This window comes from Takifugu flavidus, chromosome 1 (assembly GCF_003711565.1).
Source record: "Takifugu flavidus isolate HTHZ2018 chromosome 1, ASM371156v2, whole genome shotgun sequence".
Lineage (NCBI taxonomy): Eukaryota > Metazoa > Chordata > Actinopteri > Tetraodontiformes > Tetraodontidae > Takifugu > Takifugu flavidus.
The window spans coordinates 12,727,270-12,747,538 of NC_079520.1; the positions used below are offsets into that span (position 1 = coordinate 12,727,270).

The window sequence follows — 20,269 nt, forward strand, 5'->3', positions numbered from 1 at the left end:
CCTCCCGTCTCCCTTCCTTCGTTTACTCATCCCCCCCCTCCCAAAAAGCCGCCCATCTACACTCCTTTGATTTCTCCTCTCCCTCCCTTTGCTAACGCGCTAACCCCTCCAAACTACAGCTCTGCATGGTAAATAACTCCATTGTCAACATATGGTGATGCGCTCGTTGGAAACAGGAGGGAGAAGCTTGGATGTCCTCTTTTACCTCTTCTCTCTCTCTCTCTCTCTCTCTCTCCATCCAGCTTAGTTTTTCCACTTGTTTTGCTCCCATTTTCTGTTATGTAAGACAGACAGAAGTAGAGCGGGCTTCAAAGTGAATGGCAAAGCCATCTTTTCCCCTGCTCATTTTGCCGTTCATGCATGTCATTCTAGAGCCAGCTCCTGCTCCCCTTTTCCTCTTTCTCTGTCCTCTTCTTTTTCACTTCCCCCCTTTCTCCATCCATCCTTCTGGTGGTACGTTCATCTCTTTTTGGAGGCACAGACACCGTGCATACGCGCTATGACACGAGTCTTAGATGTGTGGATAAAAGCTTGTGGAATTCACTGACAGACGCAGCTATAACGGCTTTAAAGCTGCAGCCTGAGAGGCGAGCCAACATTCGGCCGCCCCTGGATGCTTCTCTAGTTTATACATTCAGGGCTTGGACCTGGTTGTGGTGAGCTCCCTGAACACTCATAACACAAAATACCTGCAGTAAAATGAAAGAGATAAAGGTGTCACTGATTGGTCCAAGCCAAGGTGGAGATTAAAAGGCCGGCCACGTGTCCTGGTGTTGTATCCTTCCGTCTCAGAAGGTCTCTATTCGCCTTCTTCATCGCACATCTCTGTGTAATTGCTTCGCTCGTTTAACCAGGCAAAATAGTCAGGATGTGATGTAGAAGGAGAAGAGAGCGAGGACGTGAGGGTGAAGCTGGTGGAAGTAACCAGAGGAGGACGGGAATGAGCGGGGGGCTAAAAGCTTCCTCCGTCCTCTCGTATCAAAGACAAGGGGGCGACGAGACGAGTGGGGTGTTCGTTTACTTTGATTACCTGTCAAACGCAGACAGACAAGGTGGAAGCCACCATTATCTCGCCCTGTCCTTTAAAGGCGTCTGTCTGAAGGAGGTGGAGGAGCGCTCTGTCATGTCTGCAGTTTACTTTGTTATTGTGTCTGCTGCTTTATTTTGCTATTCTGGTTTCCTGGCTTTGTGGTTACTTTCACCTTTGTTTGTGTAGTTTATGATTTGCGCCGCTATCTCGTTACCTTGTTCCCTTTTCCGCCCTCTGTGCAGGACTGTTAGTTACTCCTGTGTTTGGGTGCTCTCGCTTTTTAGTTTTGTTCCTCGTCGGCCGTGTATGACTGTGTTTGGTACTTTTGACGTCTTAAATTTTTGCCAGCCTGTAAAGACTTTATTTCCTGTATTTTGGTATCATCGTTATATCTTTCTTTTGCACTTGGATCCATGCTGCTGGGCTCATTTGCACCGACCTAATGGCCAGTATAGGCTGTGAGATTTTGGGTTGTCAGACGAAAGACAGGAGAAAAGTAGAGACATCTTTGTTGGACCCTCTGAAACGGTGGTCTTATGTCGCAGTGTGAGACAGGTTCAAGGACGGCCGCCGTCGGCGTCTTGCAACCAAAGATAACCCATGATAAAATTCTAACGGTGTCAGACGTTTGATCTCAGTGTGGCAGCTGCTACAAGCTCTGTCTTCTAACCAACAAATAGAAATGCAGCAGGAAGTAATAGCAGCATAAACAAGACTATAGTAGCGGCAGCATAAGCAGAGCTAGCATATGTGAATAAATCTGGTAATTCCAGATCCCATCGCAAAACCGATATGCCAAGTTGGTGCTCGTTTCCTGAGCCGTGTCCTCAAATGCTTTCTCTTCTGCTTTTTTGGACTTTTTCTTTGCACCTAAATGCCACCACAGTGCGATCTCTGACCCGTTTCTGTTTTTGCAGCGTAGATTGATCACGCACCCTAATGCGGCGCCCGCTGATGACATCAAATATGAGTGCTCGTCGTACAGACTACACACATCACACCTGATCTTTGTCATGCAATAGTCTGATGAGATTGGGAAAGGTTCACAGTGTATAGAGGGCATTACACGGCTGCTAAGGGCTGAAGACTAATGGTTGTGTATTTCAAACAGCCAGCTAGCAGGAAGCCGAGCTCAGCTCCGATATGGAGAAGATCTGTGGCCTCATGGGCCTGACACGCTAAACAGGAAAGAACTGACAAATGCTGACTGAAGTGTCACCTCACATCGACTGACATCATCCCAGGAGCTCCTAAACACACAGCCGATAGCGCGGCATGCTGCTGAGCCAATACACACACATTTAGCATGAGTGTGGGGTCAGATCACAGGAGCCCGTCTGGCCCAAAGCACCCGGACGACTCGGACGCACATACAGAAGGAGTGATACGGAAGACGTGGCCATCAGGTCAGAATCTGCCCCACACTCACACCATGCTTGGGGCATGAAATCTACAGTAGATGAGAAATCCACATGTGACAAAAAATTAAGATGACAGCGGCCAGCACTGCAGTCCTGCGGCCCTTCTGCAACACACATACATGTGACAATGTCCACATATGAAGCCACCCATTCACACCGAAGAATCACCCTTTCGCCTGTTTTACGTTGTGATGCTAGCTTAAAGAGCTACCGAGGAGCTTCTTGTGAATGGCACCTTTCCCACTGGCTACCGTGAGCAAAGTCAAAGTGGCAATAAAAGAGAAGCTGTCTGTGGTGCACAGAGGAGTGTTGTGTCTACCTTCGCTGCCTGCTATGTGGTGCTATTTCTTAAGATTTTCTGCCTTTGCGCAGCAGCTTGACTTCCTCCCTCTCCCGTTCCTGTTCGGCATGTGTAGCAGCGCTCCCGGTCCATTTATCATACTGCAGGCTTCTGCTTTCAGCCCCAAACTCGGTGATTAATGACGACCGTTCACACACTTAAACATTTAGCTTTGTTTCGCTGACATGCTAGTTACCATACCAGTCACCACGGGTTACTTAACACAGGGTCACAGTGGGACTGAAAACAAACGGAACGATAAGAGAGGTCTTTTTTCTTTTTTTACCGCCCCCGACAGTGACCTCAGCGGGCTGTTTTTCTTTGTTGTTGTTGTTCCCTGCATGTTTCATTTTAAATGTATCATTTTTCAGACAGGACGATACTGTGTGCTGACTTTCTGCTTCAACCTCAAATACGTTTTTCAGGAAATAATGCAAGAGGTTAACCTATCACTTAAAATGATATATTTGGCTATTCCAGTGTTGGACCCTTCTAGTCCACTAATGCCAAAACTCACACACACTCACTCTTAAGATACAGGTGCACTGAAAAACATGTGTGCACAGTATACAATAGAAACACACAATTGGAAGATGTAACATAATAAATGTAAAGTGTAGTAAGAGGAGCTATCAGAGATCCAGCCCTGGAGTGTGAGGATGGAGGTGTGTGTGTGTGTATTTGTGTGTGATGACCTTTAGCGGCTCTCATGGGCAAAGCCTATTCCAGCTTCACCCTTCCCTGTGGAGAGGTGACACGTCTGATGTCGCAGTCAGGTGTGCTGCGAGATTAAAAACACGCTCCAATCTGTCCACTGTTTGAAAAGAAGCGAGGAGCGGAGAACGGAGGAGATGGAGTGAACAGTCCATAAATCTCGGAGGAAGCAGGGGTCGATGTACGGAGGAGAGAAGCAAAAACAAAAGAGGCAAAGGATGTTTGTGCTCTGGCTGGTAGTTACGCATGCTGCTGTTATCGCAGGTCAGGACCTTTCCGTACATTTGCATTTACACTTTTTCCATACTTTAGCACTTTTTTATTCTGTTGTTCTTAAAGTTTTCTCTTCAATTTGTCACTGGACTGTTGTAGAGCGTGACTCCCCAGGGTTTAATACATCTATTTATCAGATAAATATCGGATAAATAAAAGAAAAAAAAGGTGCTTGTGCTCCACATGTTTTAATAAAGTAGAGGAAGTCTGAAGGCCTGACTCATGTCCTGCTGCCAACCCCGTCCTGCTGGATTCTCCTCTCTGAATTAATTGATTCTAATTTCTGTCCACTAGTGTGCACCCATCTGCTGGGCAGTAACATCCTCTATCAGTTACCATTACCCCGCAGTTACCCATGACTGTGCTGCAACTGTGGGCCTGACCTCACTCCAAGTGGTGCAGGGGCATGTGTGAATATCAGCGCGTGTGTGTATGTGTAATAAAGTAGGAGATCTAGTGAGAAAAAGACGTCCACTCATCCCGTCCTCTGGGACGACACACTCATGACAAATCATCCTGAGGGAGTCAACACTGAGTCTCTGAGCCTGTGTGTGGGTTTCATGTTTGTGTATCATGTCACACACTCTGTGTGTGTGTGTGTGTGTGTGTGTAGCTGAATCTCACAGACCGCAACACGCAGTCTCACATTCCAACCACACAATATGAATCATTCTGCTTCTATTCTGGACGGTTTTCAGCGGACTGCACCAACTCACCTCTGGGGGACAGCAGTAAATCTGGCAACAGCGGAACCGGCTGCCAACCGGCGGGTTTCAAGCCATCCTACACAACCTTGGATTCTGTCTCCTTTAGAGACCGCATCAAAAATGTCAAGCTGTCCAAAAGGAAATATTTGAGTCACAGCGGCCGTCCCTGAGGACTAGTGATGCCCGGAGCTTTGTATGGTAGCGTATGATGATAGCAGCACACGCCCCGCTCTCTGGAGACAGCAGGGGTGGCGGTGTGGGATGGCGGCGCGCTCTTGAGTGACAGAATCTTGACTGATCAGCAGAGAAGGACACAATAGTAGAGCCCTTTAAGGAGCAGGGGAAGGGACCCTGTCAAGGGACACCCCCCTCTACAGAGACACATAAGCTTCCCTCTCGTGGCTCCGTAAGACTTTGTCTCCTGTTCCTCGCTTTCCTTTTCAAGCCTTCCCCAGCTTTGTGTAACATAGGGGTTTTCTGAATACCGGCGCGCGTCCGTTGTGTACGAGCGCTTAGACGGCAGCTGTGGGACTGCTGCAGCCGCAGAGAGGATAACATATGACTGTGTTTCCCAGCAGTGTTGCAGATTTATCTCTCTGCTTACTGCTCCCATTTTACTACCCATCCGCCAGCCTCAGCCCGTCCCATCGCTCTTTCTGTCTGTGGCCCCGCATGTGTAAATCTGCCACAGTGTGGGGAAGAGGTGTTTAGGTGCTCAACAAAGTCTGTCTGTTTGTCTGTCTGTCTGTCTGTCTGTCTGTCTGTCTGTCTGTCTGTCTGTCTGTCTGTCTGTCTGTCTGTCTGTCTGTCTATCTATCTATCTATATCTATCTATCTATCTATCTATCTATCTATCTATCTATCTATCTATCTATCTATCTCAGCTTTAATACCCTCAGCTCTTTGGTAAGCTGGTAAGAGAGGATACATTAACACACACACACACACACACACACACCACACACACACACACACACACACACACACACACAAATAACATAAATAGCTGTGCTGTGTATCCTGGATCCACAGATGTGTGTATGCAGCCTCGTGAGATGAAGCTTTTCACTTTTAAACAGCTCATTTTTCAGTGTTGATCAGCCAACCATTAAAGGAAGCCTGTGACAAATCTTTCACTGATGCCTCACGCTCACACCTTCTTTGTCCCTCACCCCTCCATCACAGACTCATCCCGTGCCTCCCATCCCCAGCCCTCTCTGTCCTATCTGATTGGCAGACATAAGCTGTCCCTCAAGCGGCCAACGCCATGTGGACAGCGGACTGTGCCCAGAAATCAAGCAATATGCTGTGACGGGGAAAAAAACCACACACACAACAGCATGCGGATTTCACACACGCACGCATTCACACATGGCGGGCCTGTCGTGACCCCACGTCAAAAAAGACAAACAACAGCGACTGAAAGTCTGCATTTCCATGTGGCGAGCCAGTTTACGGAGCCCTGGCACCATATGGGCTCTTCGCTGTTGACAAAATAGCCTTGAGGACATTAACAACCGCCGTTTGTTTATATGGAAACCGAATTTGCAATTGTTGTCTCGTCTCCCCCCACTTTTGCTGTTAGCTTTGTACCATCATCAATCTGTGTTCGAGGCCTGGAGGTGCGCGGGGGGAGAATTTGTAAAGTCATCCATTTCCTGTCAGTTGAAAATTACACACATATTACTGCAAACTGCACCTGCTGGAAATCCCATGATGCTCTTACCTAGCTGCAGCTCCATGTTGCTAATCTTGTTTTCAGTGGGAAACAGGATCTTCGGCGGCTTGTTGGTCAAAGGAGCTGAAAAGCACAAAAGGCACAATTAAGAAACAGCCAGTTTCAAAGCGGAGCAGTGAGGTAAATAAAGAGCTTGAAGAAGGCCCCAAGGTCCTTCATCATCTGGGTTTATTAACATTTACACAATGTAATGTATCTATTCTTCAACAAGGATAAATGTCCATTGACTGTGCTGGTTCTCTCTGCTGCCCCAGCTTGCTCCTGAAGCCTGATGGACACCTTCCTCTGGTGTCTGTAGACTTTGGGCTCCATTCAAACGACCTACTTCCACTCATACATTAATCATTGCTTTGCCAAGAACATGCCACCAATCAATTTGCATGAGTGTTTGAAGAGCCATCATGAAGTCTGTGTGCACGTGTGTGCGTCCGCGTGCACGCATAGGAGCAGCTGATGCGCTAATGATGCTAATCACGGCGGATGTCAGAATTGCTGCTTGAGACCCTCCTCAGGAGAGAGCCTGAACAAGCAACAGTTTCATTGTTGTTAAAAGCATTTGCTTGTTGTGCGTTGGAAGTTCAGGGTGACAGGATGGGAGTCTGACACGTGTTTGATTAAATAGTCACACGGGGGGTAAATCAAGGTGCTTGGTCTTTATGCCAGACAAATAACTGTTGTCTCTTGTCTCAGTTATTTAAACCATCCTTTGCCTTGTAACCTCAGTTTAAAACAGAAGTGTCCAACAGTGGAACTGAAAGACTTTGGTCGTCACTACTTTAATTTTTGTAAAAGATAAATTATTAGGACATTTTATATAATCATGCTATGGCGATGAGCTGACTGGGAGGAACAGTTAAAGCAGACGTGCTGTTGAACTGTTCAAAACCCTGAGTTTATGTTCGCACCTGATGTGAAAGAACATATTCTGACAAAATATATTTTATTACAACATGAATCGATGCGCTTTTTGGCTCACAAAACCAATGAATTAGTGTCATTTCAGCAACTGTCCCTTTTCACCCGCTGGATCCAGTCTGATGGTAAAACAATTCATTCAAAGTTGGGAACATATCTGGGAGAAGGGTTTGATGACCTATACTGCCCCCCACCACTAGATGGCGATGCAGCGTGTCTAATGACGTGTTTAAAACGGTGTAGCATATGTGAACGAGGTGTGTATTTCAGGATAAAAGTATCCAAACACTCTGCACATAGATTTTCTGAACCTTTGCTATTCATGGCTGAAGATGATAATGGGATGTACCCGCGCAGAACTCCAGTTCCAATCAAACCAAGCACACATTCATAGTTATCACCTAGTTCAATAAAGGTATGAAAAGCATTCATATCTGCCTGTTATTATCTGCAGTAAACAGAAGCTCAAGCAGCTACTTTGGCCACATTAATTCAGTCCTCCTGAATCAGCTGTATACAGTAAAAACTGCTCTCCTTTTCTGTCTGCCTAATTATTTTGTGCTGAATTTACAGGCAGCTTATTCAGGCTGGTTTTACAGCGCATGCTTTCATTAAGTTGTTTCCTCTGTGTCGTCGCAAGCTCCCTTCTTTAACCTTATTTTAAAAGTGCTCTAACGAGCAGCGTGGAAGCTTTGCTGTCTTTATTTCATGAGAGGGAAAAAACAACAACAGTGAGATGTTGACTCCCCCTTGTAACGCAGCAAATTAGTCATGTTTGAAGTAAAGTGCACAGTCTTTTCAGGTGCCTCATTTCAAAGTTAACATATTAAACAAATTCTAAAGCTCAAGAGCCAAATATTCATGTCACAGAAGACATGTTTATTAAGTACATTATAGATGCAGTTTTTTTTTATTGTTTTGCTTTGCACCGGCTGGTACGTTAACACTGACAAAGAGGCTTGAGAGGGCTGGTCACGGGCTTTTAGGCACAACTGTTTGCACTGTTAATAGGTAATCACAGCGCAAATTACGCTGGATACTGATACAATTTTAATTACATATCAAACCACTATACATAATTACACAATGGGTGATCCTATAGCCAATTATGCAGTGGCAAACAAATGAGGGCAGGCTGCGTACGGGAGATGAGGGGGGAAGCAGCTGTGCTAAAGAAAGCGCAGATAGGAGGATGGAGCTGATGAAACGCAGAGAATAAAGATAAAAACATACATCCAACCTAGAACCACGCCACCCTCCCACATGCTAGCATGCTTCTGAAAATCAAATTATCTTAATTACCATCCTTTTGTGAGAAATACATCAATTATCTTTGTCACACACGCTTAGAATATGAGGTTTGGGAGCACCTACAGGATAAAAGGGAAGCATGTGCTTTCCATTAGCAGTCATTGTGTGGATTTAGGAATCTATAGGCAGAAAAAGGTACAGTAATTAAACGTGCAAATATCAAGAGGGTTGTTCACTTAATTAATAATTTTGACAGTGTAAAGAGAAGGAAAATGACGAGGTGTTCTGTGGTTGAAGGAGCTAGTCCAACCAGGATGTGGTCGCGTTTCTGTTTTCGCACTACGCAGTTTACAGCCTGAAATCATGTGACTAATAAAATAACAGGTGAGAGATAAATAAATCCTAATTCTATCCATCTGATGTTTGGTGTCTCGGAATGTGTGTGTGTGTGTGTGTGTGGGGGGGGGGGGGGGGGGGGGGGGGGGCTGCAGATACATGACTGTTTAATTAACACACAAAGTGCTGCACTCCAGACAGCCCCCCCCCCCACACCCACTAATCAGCAAACTCTGAAGACGAGCTGCTGTAAAATTAAACAGGAGTGGAAATTGGGCCAGTTAGATGGCAAACACGCTCTGTGGGTGTAAACGGTGGCATCGAGGGGTTGAGAGCTGAGCCAAAAGTCAAGTCCTGTCTCCAAATCTGTGTCCTGGCTGAAATGGCCAAGATTCAGTTATGGACTGACTAAGGGGCAGGATATATAAAAAAAAGTGTGCAGGGTTGTGAAAATTTTATACCGTGGGATCAATAATTCACCTTTTCAGAACACTGATGTCAGAGGGCCCTCAGGGCAGAAACATTCTCTGCAGCAAACCAGGCAGAGTTAATTTCAGGAGGCGACGGAAAATATTTCCTTAAAACCTTCAGACACAAGATTTTCCCTGTTGTTCTTTTAAAACCTGAGATCATGCTCTACATATTAATCAAAGGGACTCATACTAAATGGGAAATGACCTGGTCTATTACAGTGTTAACATTGCAGAATGGAGTGTTATTAGCTCAGACACAGCCTGAAATGCTCCAATATGAAGCTTTTAAAATGCTCCTGGGAAGTGACCGAATCAGCCAGCAGTGCGTATGGATATATAGGAACAGAGCAGGCATCTGGAATGGATATGAGCTGCGTGATCAGTCATCCACAATCCTATTTTTGCCGCATGGTGAAAAGCTCACTGGACTTTCCAGATGGAGTATTCTGGGTGACTGGCTGTAGGGAAACTGTAAATTAATGAACTGGTGATAAGGCTGAGATATTTGGATCACTGGACTTTTTCTGCTCGTCATTCAGGTTGTACAGAGCGGTCTGAGGGTCACGGGGCATCAAAGAAGGCGAGGAAGGCAAATGGGTGACGAATGGGAAAACAAATCCGGCGTACAGTGCCATTACTGGCAGATCAAACAGATGGCCTTACGTGTACTCCTATAGACATGCCAACACTGAGCCTGCGGAGATTCTCCTTCACGCTCAGGAAATTAGCTCCCAAAGGGTTACAGTCATTTTACCAACAAAGGTGCTGCAACTGTGGTAGCAAAGGAAAAATTAGTAAGGTAGAGACTCAGTCAAGGAGACACAAAGTCTCTGCGCATCTCTCAGGGCTGGTGAGATTGACAGGAGAAGATTCGGGTCCCATCCACGGCTGGCAGACTGATATTGTACTGCAGGAGATCACCATATAGTAGTGACCTGTCTCTGTACAAATGTCACCTTTGAGCCACTTTCATTACATCCCTGATGGTGCAATAACATTCCTATATGAGTCCCTCATAATGTCACCACTGAGTATACAAAATTCAATTCCAGAACGAGCCATTTCCCACATGAGTGGGACTGAGCTGAGAATAGTGTCATCGAGAGAAAACGAATGAAAGCTTTTCTATTCATCTGCACCCAGGCCGCAGGCTCCCACTGTCCACCAGCTCTCCTTTAGGAGCTGCGCCTCTGGCAAACCTGACGCAGTTTCACGTCAGAACAACGGGCATTGTGTCCAGCAAACGTGGTTTGGAAGGGCCTCCTATCAGAGTCAACGGGACAGCCAAATGGCCGTCATTATACAGGGTGAGAACAACCGGTCCCTTTTGGCCTGGTGGCTAACGGAGCTCTTCAGATTAAGCAGCTGACGATGAAAGATGGAAGCGATCTATTTGCTCAAGAAAGGCCTCCAGCTGTGAGGCTTCAATAAACCTTATTTCTGAAAACTCAGACAAAGAAATGGAAATTAAAAAGTCCGCTAGTTCCATGCTCATTTGCAGGACATGCAAAGTTAGCAAAGGGACATACATTTTACGCTTCATTACTTCATTGAGTGCATTAAAGGATGATTTAAGGGAAAGGAGGAGGCTGTTGAAGGGGGCACTGCCCCGATGCAGAGGCAGAAACGGAAGCGAGAAAATTATGGAAATGTGTTAATGATTGCCGCATGATTCAGCCCAGCAGGAGAGAGTGTGTGTGTTCTTGAAAATGTTACAGTAGTGAGGACCAGCATCGGCACTACAGCTACAGAGTGAGGACATTTTGGCCGGTCATCGAAACTCTAAAATGGTAACGGTTGTGGGGGTTTGGATTTTGTTGTGTTTAGGGGTTAAGATAAGACGTGGGTTAGTTTGGGGTGAGACTTTTAATAACAGAGTCCTCCCAAAGATAGAAGTACAGTCATGTGTGTGAGCACGGAGTTGCCTTTACACAAGTGGAGATGTTCATTTCTGCTTAAATAAGCAAAATCATTATGACTGGAGGTCTTTTTTCTTAACCGCTCTCTACCTTTGGGCTCAGGAGGTTGCTGGAGTCTACCCCAGCTGCATTTGGGTACAGTGCTCAATGAGAGGCCAGCTCGTCGCAGGGCCCCGTGTGAGCATTTGGGGGTGTGGCACCTTGCTCAAGGGTACCTCAGCAGTGTTCTGAAGGTGTTCTGGTAGCAGAGGGAGGGACCAGAACACACTCAGTCCACCTTCCATGTTCTGTCTGCACTGGATCTTCTCATCCTGAGCTCCCACCGTCCCAAAGGCGCTCGGCGAGGCAACTCAGGTTGATGGAATTACCTGCCTGTTTGGATAATAAGACATTCAATTAAGCAGAATACAAATAGTGTTCGCAATGAGTGAGGAGCTATTTTTTTTATATCTACTGTTTACAGAATGTTGAGCAGGGTGGGGGCGTTAAAGCGATGCTATGGAGATGTAATGCTTTCTTCCTCTGCTTCTGAATTTAGAGGAATAACCACAAAAAAATTACTTCAGAAAGAAACAATACGTTCTGGTGATTGATAATGAGCAGGTTCGCCCCCGTTCTGAAACAGTGTCTCCACAGTCAGTGAGATGAAATGAGAACAGTTGCAGCAAAGAAAACTAAAACATATCCCATCATTCCTCGACAGTTAAGGATCCTTCTTTCAAAAAGGTTCTGTAAATGTTTAGGTCACGCCCATACATTGACATGCAAGGCTGTCGGTCACTGATTCAACGATTGTGTGTTTAAATGATTAGTTATGCTTCATAACTAATGGATTTACCTGCTGTAAAGAGGGTGAAACTATGATTAGTATGAATAATGTGATTATATGTTTTCAATCATCTGTACACTTTCCAGTCTAAATACAGGCTGTTTAAAATCCAGAGGTATCAATATTTTACACACATCATTATGTAGATTATGAAGGATTTTCTCATTTGGATTTGGAGAATGAATTCCTACAACACAGAGAAGAGCAAGCTGAATCTCTTCTCACATGTTTGTTGTTCATCTTCTGTAGCCTGTTTCAAATGCACATGCACAATCTGACAGGATCCCCACTGATCACGCAATAGGATTCCTCGTTTCCATAATCCCAAATAAATCTGAACATCCCGGCTGTCATTTCATCTGTAGCCACTTCCAGCCGGAGCAACTGTTGGGTCCCCCCCATTTAAGGATTAAGCATTACTGCTTTACGAATTGAGCAAGACATCACATCTGATCATGAGACCCGCCTGGAAAGGGACGCGTGGATGCGACCAGATCCGGTTCAGGCTGCACACCTTCCTGGAGGAGGACACGCTGCAACAATGCCAGCTACTTTTGATGGACTCCCTGTGTGCTGCTGATACATCTGAGTTCTGATGCAAAATCCACATTTGTGTTGCCTGGATAGTTGCACCTGTGATGGAACCCATGTGTTTCAACTGCCTACACTACCTGAATAGCATGTAGTTATTTTGGGGTTTTTTGGTCCGTTTTTCTCCACCTCATGTTATCCCTTGACGTGTTTGCATAAGCTTTGTCTTTGAAGTTGAAAATGTTATCTGATTGAGTTCCTGACAGGCAAAGTTGTGTGAATGAAAGTCAGTGTGTTCTAAATCTATGCACAACTGAAATTGAAGGAAACCGGACAAAGTTGCCAAAAACCACACAAACAAAAACAAGACGATAAGGCTGCGTGTGTGCACGTCTATTCTCTGCACAGCATTTTCCGCCTGTGGAGACGCATAAAACGGGTGCATGTGGATATTTCATCTTCAAATAAAATTCAAAATCGGTGCAAGATGTAAGCACTGAATTGCAATGCTTTGTTTTATGAGCTGAGCATCATAGGAACTCTGCACTAAGCACATGAACATGGAGATAAAGCTCATTGATGAGCGAAAAGTGACAAAGCAGACATGCATCTCCTGACAGAAATGGAAAACCAGCATCTTCCACAAAGCACTGAGCAGTAGGTGATGAAAGAGGATTAGCTTTCTAAACAGTACCCATCGCAGCGGGCTGTTCAGAGGGAAACCCCAGTGGCGCGCTGTCCATCCTGTTGCACAGTCAGAAGCAGCAGGATGGAGCTGACCCAGTCAACTGCAGGAGACGACCAGAGCAGGTGGACGCACACCTGAGGGACAGGATTAACACAGTCCTGGCACATCTCAAACAGCAGGAGAAATGTATGATCTCACCAGAAGGGTGATGTGGGCACGTGGAAGACACCTCAGGACTGTCCAGCTGTGTAAACACGCCGTCAGTGTCACCAGGCTTTACCTGAGGAGGCACCTTTGAGACTGAGATCTACATGAAGTAACATGGGAACGGACCAAAAGCCCGCGGGGTCACCCTGCTGCCATCTGTTCCATCAGCCCTCTTTTGACCTTTCACTCTTCCTGCAGCTGACACAGTCCACAGTGGATTTCATATGGTCACCAAATACGCTGAACTTGTGAAGCAAATACTACAACTGCTAGTACCATTATTATTTTTATGACTATTTGTAATAATAACAATAACAATAATTATTATTAATTTGTTTGAATATATGAATCCTGTAGATTTTAGGGAACATAAAGTAGACCACCCTCATTCCCTTTTCTTGTATGTCCTCTTCCATGTTGTGTGTTGTGTTTGCCGGTTGTTGCTGTGTTTCTTTTTGATTTGTTGAGCCAAGATTTCTGGCTAGGAAGACGAGATTCCAGAGCTGTGGTGGACATAATCTTGCTGTGTGTGCTGTGTTCAGATTATCGGAACAAACCACACGCAGCGCCATCAAAACTCTTCAATGCCTGATTTTTCATCTTCATGTGTGGGTCTTTCACCGATAAAAAAATCTCTTTTTAGATTTAGAAATGTGTGAACCTCGTTAAAGGGGAAAAACTTTGATTTTTCAGGTCCTTTTCTGGCTGATAGCAGACAGATGTGAAAAGAATTTTACATTCTCAAGTGGTGGACTTATAACAGTGGAAAAGCAAGTCACGAAGGCAGTATATGTATATATATATACATATATATATATACACATACAGGTAAAATGTATTTTGCAAACTGTGAACTGAAGAAGACAGGTGATAGAACATGATGGTTGTGTAAAGGCAGGAACAGTTCCTTACTAAAGTCACCTCAGACCTCTCCCTAAAAGGCTCTGGCTTCCTCATCTCAGAAGATAAATAGGAGACTGAAAGAGAATATCAAAACTTTTCTCAAATCAAATCATAAAGAAATAAACTCTTTTTTTGGAAGGGGCCACTCTAGTGGCCATGGACCACGTCTCATTGGTGCCAGAGCCACTAAAAGCTGCATCTGACCTGTGCCAAAATCCAATTAGTGACTTGCTCGCATGGAGCACCCCTCCCCATACAAACTCAGAAAGTGTACACACATTTAACACACACATTTCAGACCTCCTCACTGAAATAGACTCTGGCATACTTACAGTAAACATGCATATTGTTATATAAGCTTTCTTAGAGAAGAGCAAAGATCATTAGCCTCACACAACCGATGGTCTCTGGTGTCTCCGAGCTGCCTCTTCCCATTTGAATCATATTCAGCCAGTCACGTTTCAGTGCCAGGGTGCGATCTCCAAATCATATGTTTGTTTGCTTCCTCTTCTTCCAAAAGCCCAGCGTTGCTCTTCTCTCCCAGCATTCCAAGACAGATGGAGACCATTAGCTTCTCTCACCCCTCTCCGCTCCGCTCTCCCAGATCTGTCATTTCGAAGCCATGGCTGTTCTTTGTCTCCTTCCCTTCTTCCCGCCGCCCCTCACTCCGTCTCTGTCCATCTGCCTCCACATTTATATCTAAAGGTTTTGAACTCGAGCACAATCGCACAACTTTAACAAGTGCTTCATCACCCTTGTCATAAGTAGTTGCAGAAGTAGTGACACCCACTTCCCCAGATAGGAGGAACTGACGTCAGGCCATTAGATGCTGCACGTCCTGACGCATCTCTGGGCCCCTCTGGTTCATTTCTTTATTATCTGGAGCACAACATATGACTGTAATCCCTCATTATAAAGATCATTTAAATATAGAGAGATACGTCCGGTGAAATGAAAACCTCACACTGAAGTGCAGTATTATCGTTGTGGTTTTGCTCTTTTATTATTTTTTTTGCTACGTGCCTGTTTCCCGTAGTGTTGGAAAATGTTAACAGCGCTCCTGCTGTCCGGCTCTGGTGGCCATCTGGACTGAATCCATCACTTCCTCCTACGCGTGCTTTTTGTCCCGACTGGAAATTTCTCACTATGACACTGTTATTGTGGGACCCCGGCCCTCTGTGCTGCGAGCATTCACGACTGTAAATCAAATAGTTCCTTTTGTGACAGTGCGCTATGTGTGATAGTTAAACCCTTTGTTTTCCTGTCGGAATCATTGTGGTCCAGTGTAAACACAGTATATCTGCTTTTTTCCCAGTAAAATACAGTGAGACTATAAGGCATGGTGTATTAGATTAGCCCAACAGCATTTTATATTAAATTCTAATAAAAGCAAAGGTGCTGATTGAGCGCTCCAACCTGCTCTGAGGTGCTGTGGGTTAAACGGGTGCAGGGCTTGGCTCCGTTTCTCTCATTTTAAAAGCTTGACATGCTCCCTGCAGGATGTATGACCCCCTCTGACCACAAATCAACCAGCAATTACAACCACACACACACACACACACACACACACACACACACACACACACACACACACACACACACACACACACACAGTGTGGCCACTGAATGCTAGGGAAACATAAGGGCGATGCAATGTATTAGTGAGAAAGGTTAATATGCCAAGTGAAGTGACCACAGCTGAAAGACACAGGTAAAGCTTCAACGGCTCAGTGCCCTGAAGTTGCAGAGAAAACAAACTGAAAAATGAATTTTGCCCAAAGTATTCTATCAAACACTTGAGCAAAAGAAAAGGAAGAAAAGGTTTGAGGGCGGAGTGTGGCAGCCATGTTCAGCCCTTTCACACTGTCTCATAAATAAGGTGGGTCCCAAAAGACCATAAAGAGCTACTAAGCCTGGAATAACATGGTGAACCTGAGTTGCTCCCCTATCAAATTCAATGGCACTGGGTGATTGCACTAACAATGGCAGGCAGTACTTTGGGAAAGTCTCTTGAGATTCAGCTGAAAAAAGAATACATATAGTTTTCTTTCAGAAGAGATTCGTGGACCATTTCACATTCAGCATGGACAAACAAAGCCAGACGCCACATTTTATGACATAAATCCCAATCTGGATTAGTTCGAATTGCTCCATTTTATTTAATAAAGCTTGATAAAATTATTTCTTTCCCCTAGAATCACCACTTGCATCACACTGTACAGTACATCCTGTTATTCCTAATGACCTTTAACCTCTGTTTGATTCTCGTCAACAGGTTAAAATTTGTGCATCAGAAGCTGAATCCCGTACCCTCCATAAAAGGGAATTAGGCGGCACATCTAAGCAGCCCCCCTTCACGGGTACCTCTTACAAACAGCCATCAGCTCCGTACAGTCGCTCAAGAGGCTGTAACGATACTTCCTATTTGCATTTTGGATACAGCCACTGGTTGGTTTCAAAGCATGGAAGCAGAGGAAACCAGGGACGGGATTGACATTAATGGCTAATCATGAAGCAGCTATACAAAGTGGGCCTCTTCAGAGGCAGCCTTTGATGCAGGTGAATCACATCCTAAACATACTTATTAGCAGCGGTGCAGAAGGCGAGGGAGGGAGGATGAGGAGTGGGGAATTTGTTCCGCGTGTTAGCTAGTATGCTCTGGCGCTTGAGAACAGAAAGTTTGGATAATGAATTTTGGCATGCTGGGGGATGTTAATGAAATAAAGAACCTCTGCCCCACCTGAGGTGGGAATGTGTCGGCTTTAAATAGAGGGACAGAAAAATGATACAAGGGGAGTAAGAAAAGTGCGGGGGCGTTTGACCTCAGAGAGGATGCAGAGGAGGACGGTGGGACTGAGAGGGACGCACGAGTCTGCTCCATATGTATGAGCACGCATGTTTGTGTGCTGCTGTCAGAACACAAACACTGCTCCGCTCAGCCCTGGTTGCTGACAGGACTGAATAATACTGGAATAATGTGGAGGACTTTCTAGTCATGTATATTTACTTTATCATTAGCCTGTCTCTTTGTAATTTTTGTGTCTGAGACTCTGGGAAGAAAGAGGCAGCTTAAAGGGAAGGAGGTTATTAAAGGGTAAAAGAAAAAAGTAGTCCTCCACTTGCTATCTTCTTTGAGTGCAAACAGATATGAGCTTGTTCCAAAGCTCCAGGAGACTAGACTTCATTAGAAATCCATCATTTTCTCATTAATACTCCAAAGAAAGAGGTGATAATGTTGATGAAGGAGGAATTAAAATAATCTTTTACCTTGAGTGCGTCGGTGCGGTTGTGAACTGAAACTACAGCAACGTAATGTTGTCCTGCTGCATGATTCTGTGAGCTTTGATGAGGATACAGCTCAGCGCGATATTCCACTCTCACCCTGACGTGGATTTTTGGGGGACTGTCTTAAAGAGCGTCTGTGTTTAGTTTATTTTCAGTCAGTCTGGTATCGTTGGAGCCTCGTACAGCATGTGATAAAGCCTCTGAAAACCCTCTCAACACAATTGCCTAAATGAGTGTTAATTTGGTGCTAATTATGTAACGAGTTATTCCAGCGAGACGCTCCAGATGCTGCGCAGAAAAGGTGCAGAAAAGTGTGCAGAGTCATGAGGAAACAAACTATTCAGGCATAATCTGATTGAAGACCAGCCGATGTGCTGGAGTCAGAAAAACAGAGGAACTCAAGCATGACAACAGTGATTTGGTGTTATTCGGAATAAGACCACCCACAAACACGAATCGATGCAACTGTGGCAGGACGAGGAACGACTCGGACAGAGCAGATGGTTTAGACGTCTTTATTCTGCAACCAGCAGACCAACTCTCCATGGCGCGTTGAACCGTGCATCCAATCAAGGGATAACCACGCCCATCACCCCACGCATCACCTGGGTGTGAGATACACCCAAATGTGTCCGCCACACCCCCCCCCCCGAACACCCAGAAGGGAGAAGAACAGCAGAAAGAGGGAAAGGAAAAATAACAATTTTACATTTCAGTCCCTGACAGGGGGTTTAATCAGCCTGCCATAACGGCTGCGGCGCCCCTCTTCCGGGAACGCAGATGAGTCGCAGGCAGGAGAAACAAAGTCCACAGCAGGCTGTAAATTAGAACAAAGATCATCAGACGGGACATTCTGGACCTTGGGAGGACGGCCCCGACGGGGGACCTGAGCCGGCAACACATCCTGCCCAACCAGCAAATGCGCTGGCTTCAGCCTGTCCAACGTGACCCGCTCCGACCGACCACCCATATCGAGCACGAAACTCTTCGCCCCCGTCTCGAGCACCCGGAATGGGCCGTCATACGGAGGGCGAAGGGGTGACCGGTGGGCGTCATGTCGTACAAAAACAAAACGAGCTGTTGCTAAGTCCGTCGGTACAAACGACCGCGGGAAACAGTGGAGCACAGGGGATGGAACCAGAGCAGGCCCAGCCGAAAAATAACTTCCGGCAGGAAAGTTACAAGGAGGCGCACTCTCTGGCAGAAATTCCCCTGGAACACGAAGCGGTTGTCCCAAGACCAATTCCGCAGGCGAAGCATCCATATCCTCTTTAGGAGCTGAACGCAAACCAAGCATCACCCAAGGTAAACGATCCACCCAGCTGTCATCCGAAAGCGCGGCACGCAATGCTGCCTTGAGTGAACGGTGAAAGCGTTCACAAAGCCCGTTAGCCTGAGGATGGTACGCAGTGGTACGGTGAACCTGTGTGCCCAAGGACCTAGCCATAGATGACCACAGTTCCGAGACAAACTGAGGTCCCCTGTCAGAAGTAATGTCGGAAGGGGAGCCAAAACGTGCGACCCAAGCCGAAAGAAATGCTCTAGCGACGTCTGCCGATGTCGTGGAGGAAAGGGACCACCTCCGGCCACCTGGTGGTGCGATCCACCATAGTGAGCAGATGAGTGTACCCGTGGGATGGCGGTAAGGGTCCCACCAGGTCCACATGCACGTGGTCAAACCGTCTGGCTGGAATCGCGAATGGTTCAAGGGGTGCCTTGGTGTGCTGGTGAACCTTAGCACGCTGACAAGCCACACAGGCTGCTGCCCATTCTCTGACCTCCTTGCGAAGGCCAGGCCAGACAAACTTGGCACTCACCAGTTTCACCGATGCGCGGACCCCCGGGTGTGAGAGGGAATGGACCATATCAAAGACCCTGCGGCGCCAGGCCACCGGGACCACAGGTCGGGGACGACCGGTGGAAACGTCACAAAGGAGGGTAGGACCGCCATCCTGTACTACAGCTTTCTCCAGCTTCAAGCCTGTACCGGTGGACTCAAGAGCCCCTATCTCCGGGTCCCCCGACTGGTCAGCCGCCATGGCAGAGAAATCCAGCCCTAAGTGCACAGGACAAATCAACACCCGCGACAGACAATCGGCCACCGGGTTAGCTTTTCCAGCCACGTGCCGAACGTCAGTCGTGAACTCCGACACTGCCGCCAGATGACGCTGCTGACGCGCAGACCAAGGCTCCGACACCTTTGACATAGCGAATGTCAGAGGTTTGTGGTCGACATAAGCCGTGAAAGACCGGCCCTCGAGCAGAAAACGAAAATGACGCGTAGCCAGGTACAATGCAAGTAACTCCCGGTCAAAAACGCTGTACTTCCGCTCATTGTCCCGTAGCTTGCGACTGAAAAATGCAAGGGGCTGCCATGCACCACCCACACTCTCACCACCGACCACTGCCCCGACGGCCACATCTGAGGCGTCAGTCGTCAAAGCGATGTCCGCCCGAGGTGCCGGATGGGCCAACAGTGTGGCGTTGGCTAAGGCAGACTTGGCCCCCTCAAACGCCTGGACCCGCTCGGCAGTCCAGTCGACCTGATCTGTAGCCCTCTTCATCCGTAGGGCCTCATACAGTGGCTGCAGGAGGTGGGCTGCCCTGGGGAGAAAACGGTTATAAAAATTCACCATCCCCAAGAATTCCTGCAGAGCCTTAACGGAGACCGGACGAGGAAATTCCGCCACCACTTGCACCTTGGATGGC

General features: G+C 46.5%; 1 protein-coding gene across 4 annotated transcripts in view; it reads right to left on the reverse strand.

Moving 5' to 3' along the window:
* Nucleotides 1-20,269, reverse strand: part of il1rapl1a (interleukin 1 receptor accessory protein-like 1a) — a 125,504-nt gene that overhangs the window by 28,357 nt on the left and 76,878 nt on the right. For all 4 annotated transcript variants that reach the window (XM_057051436.1, XM_057051425.1, XM_057051456.1 and 1 more), the window contains exon 6: nt 6,212-6,286. In XM_057051436.1, coding sequence (XP_056907416.1) covers nt 6,212-6,286 — 75 coding nt within the window. The remainder of the gene's footprint in view (nt 1-6,211; nt 6,287-20,269) is intronic.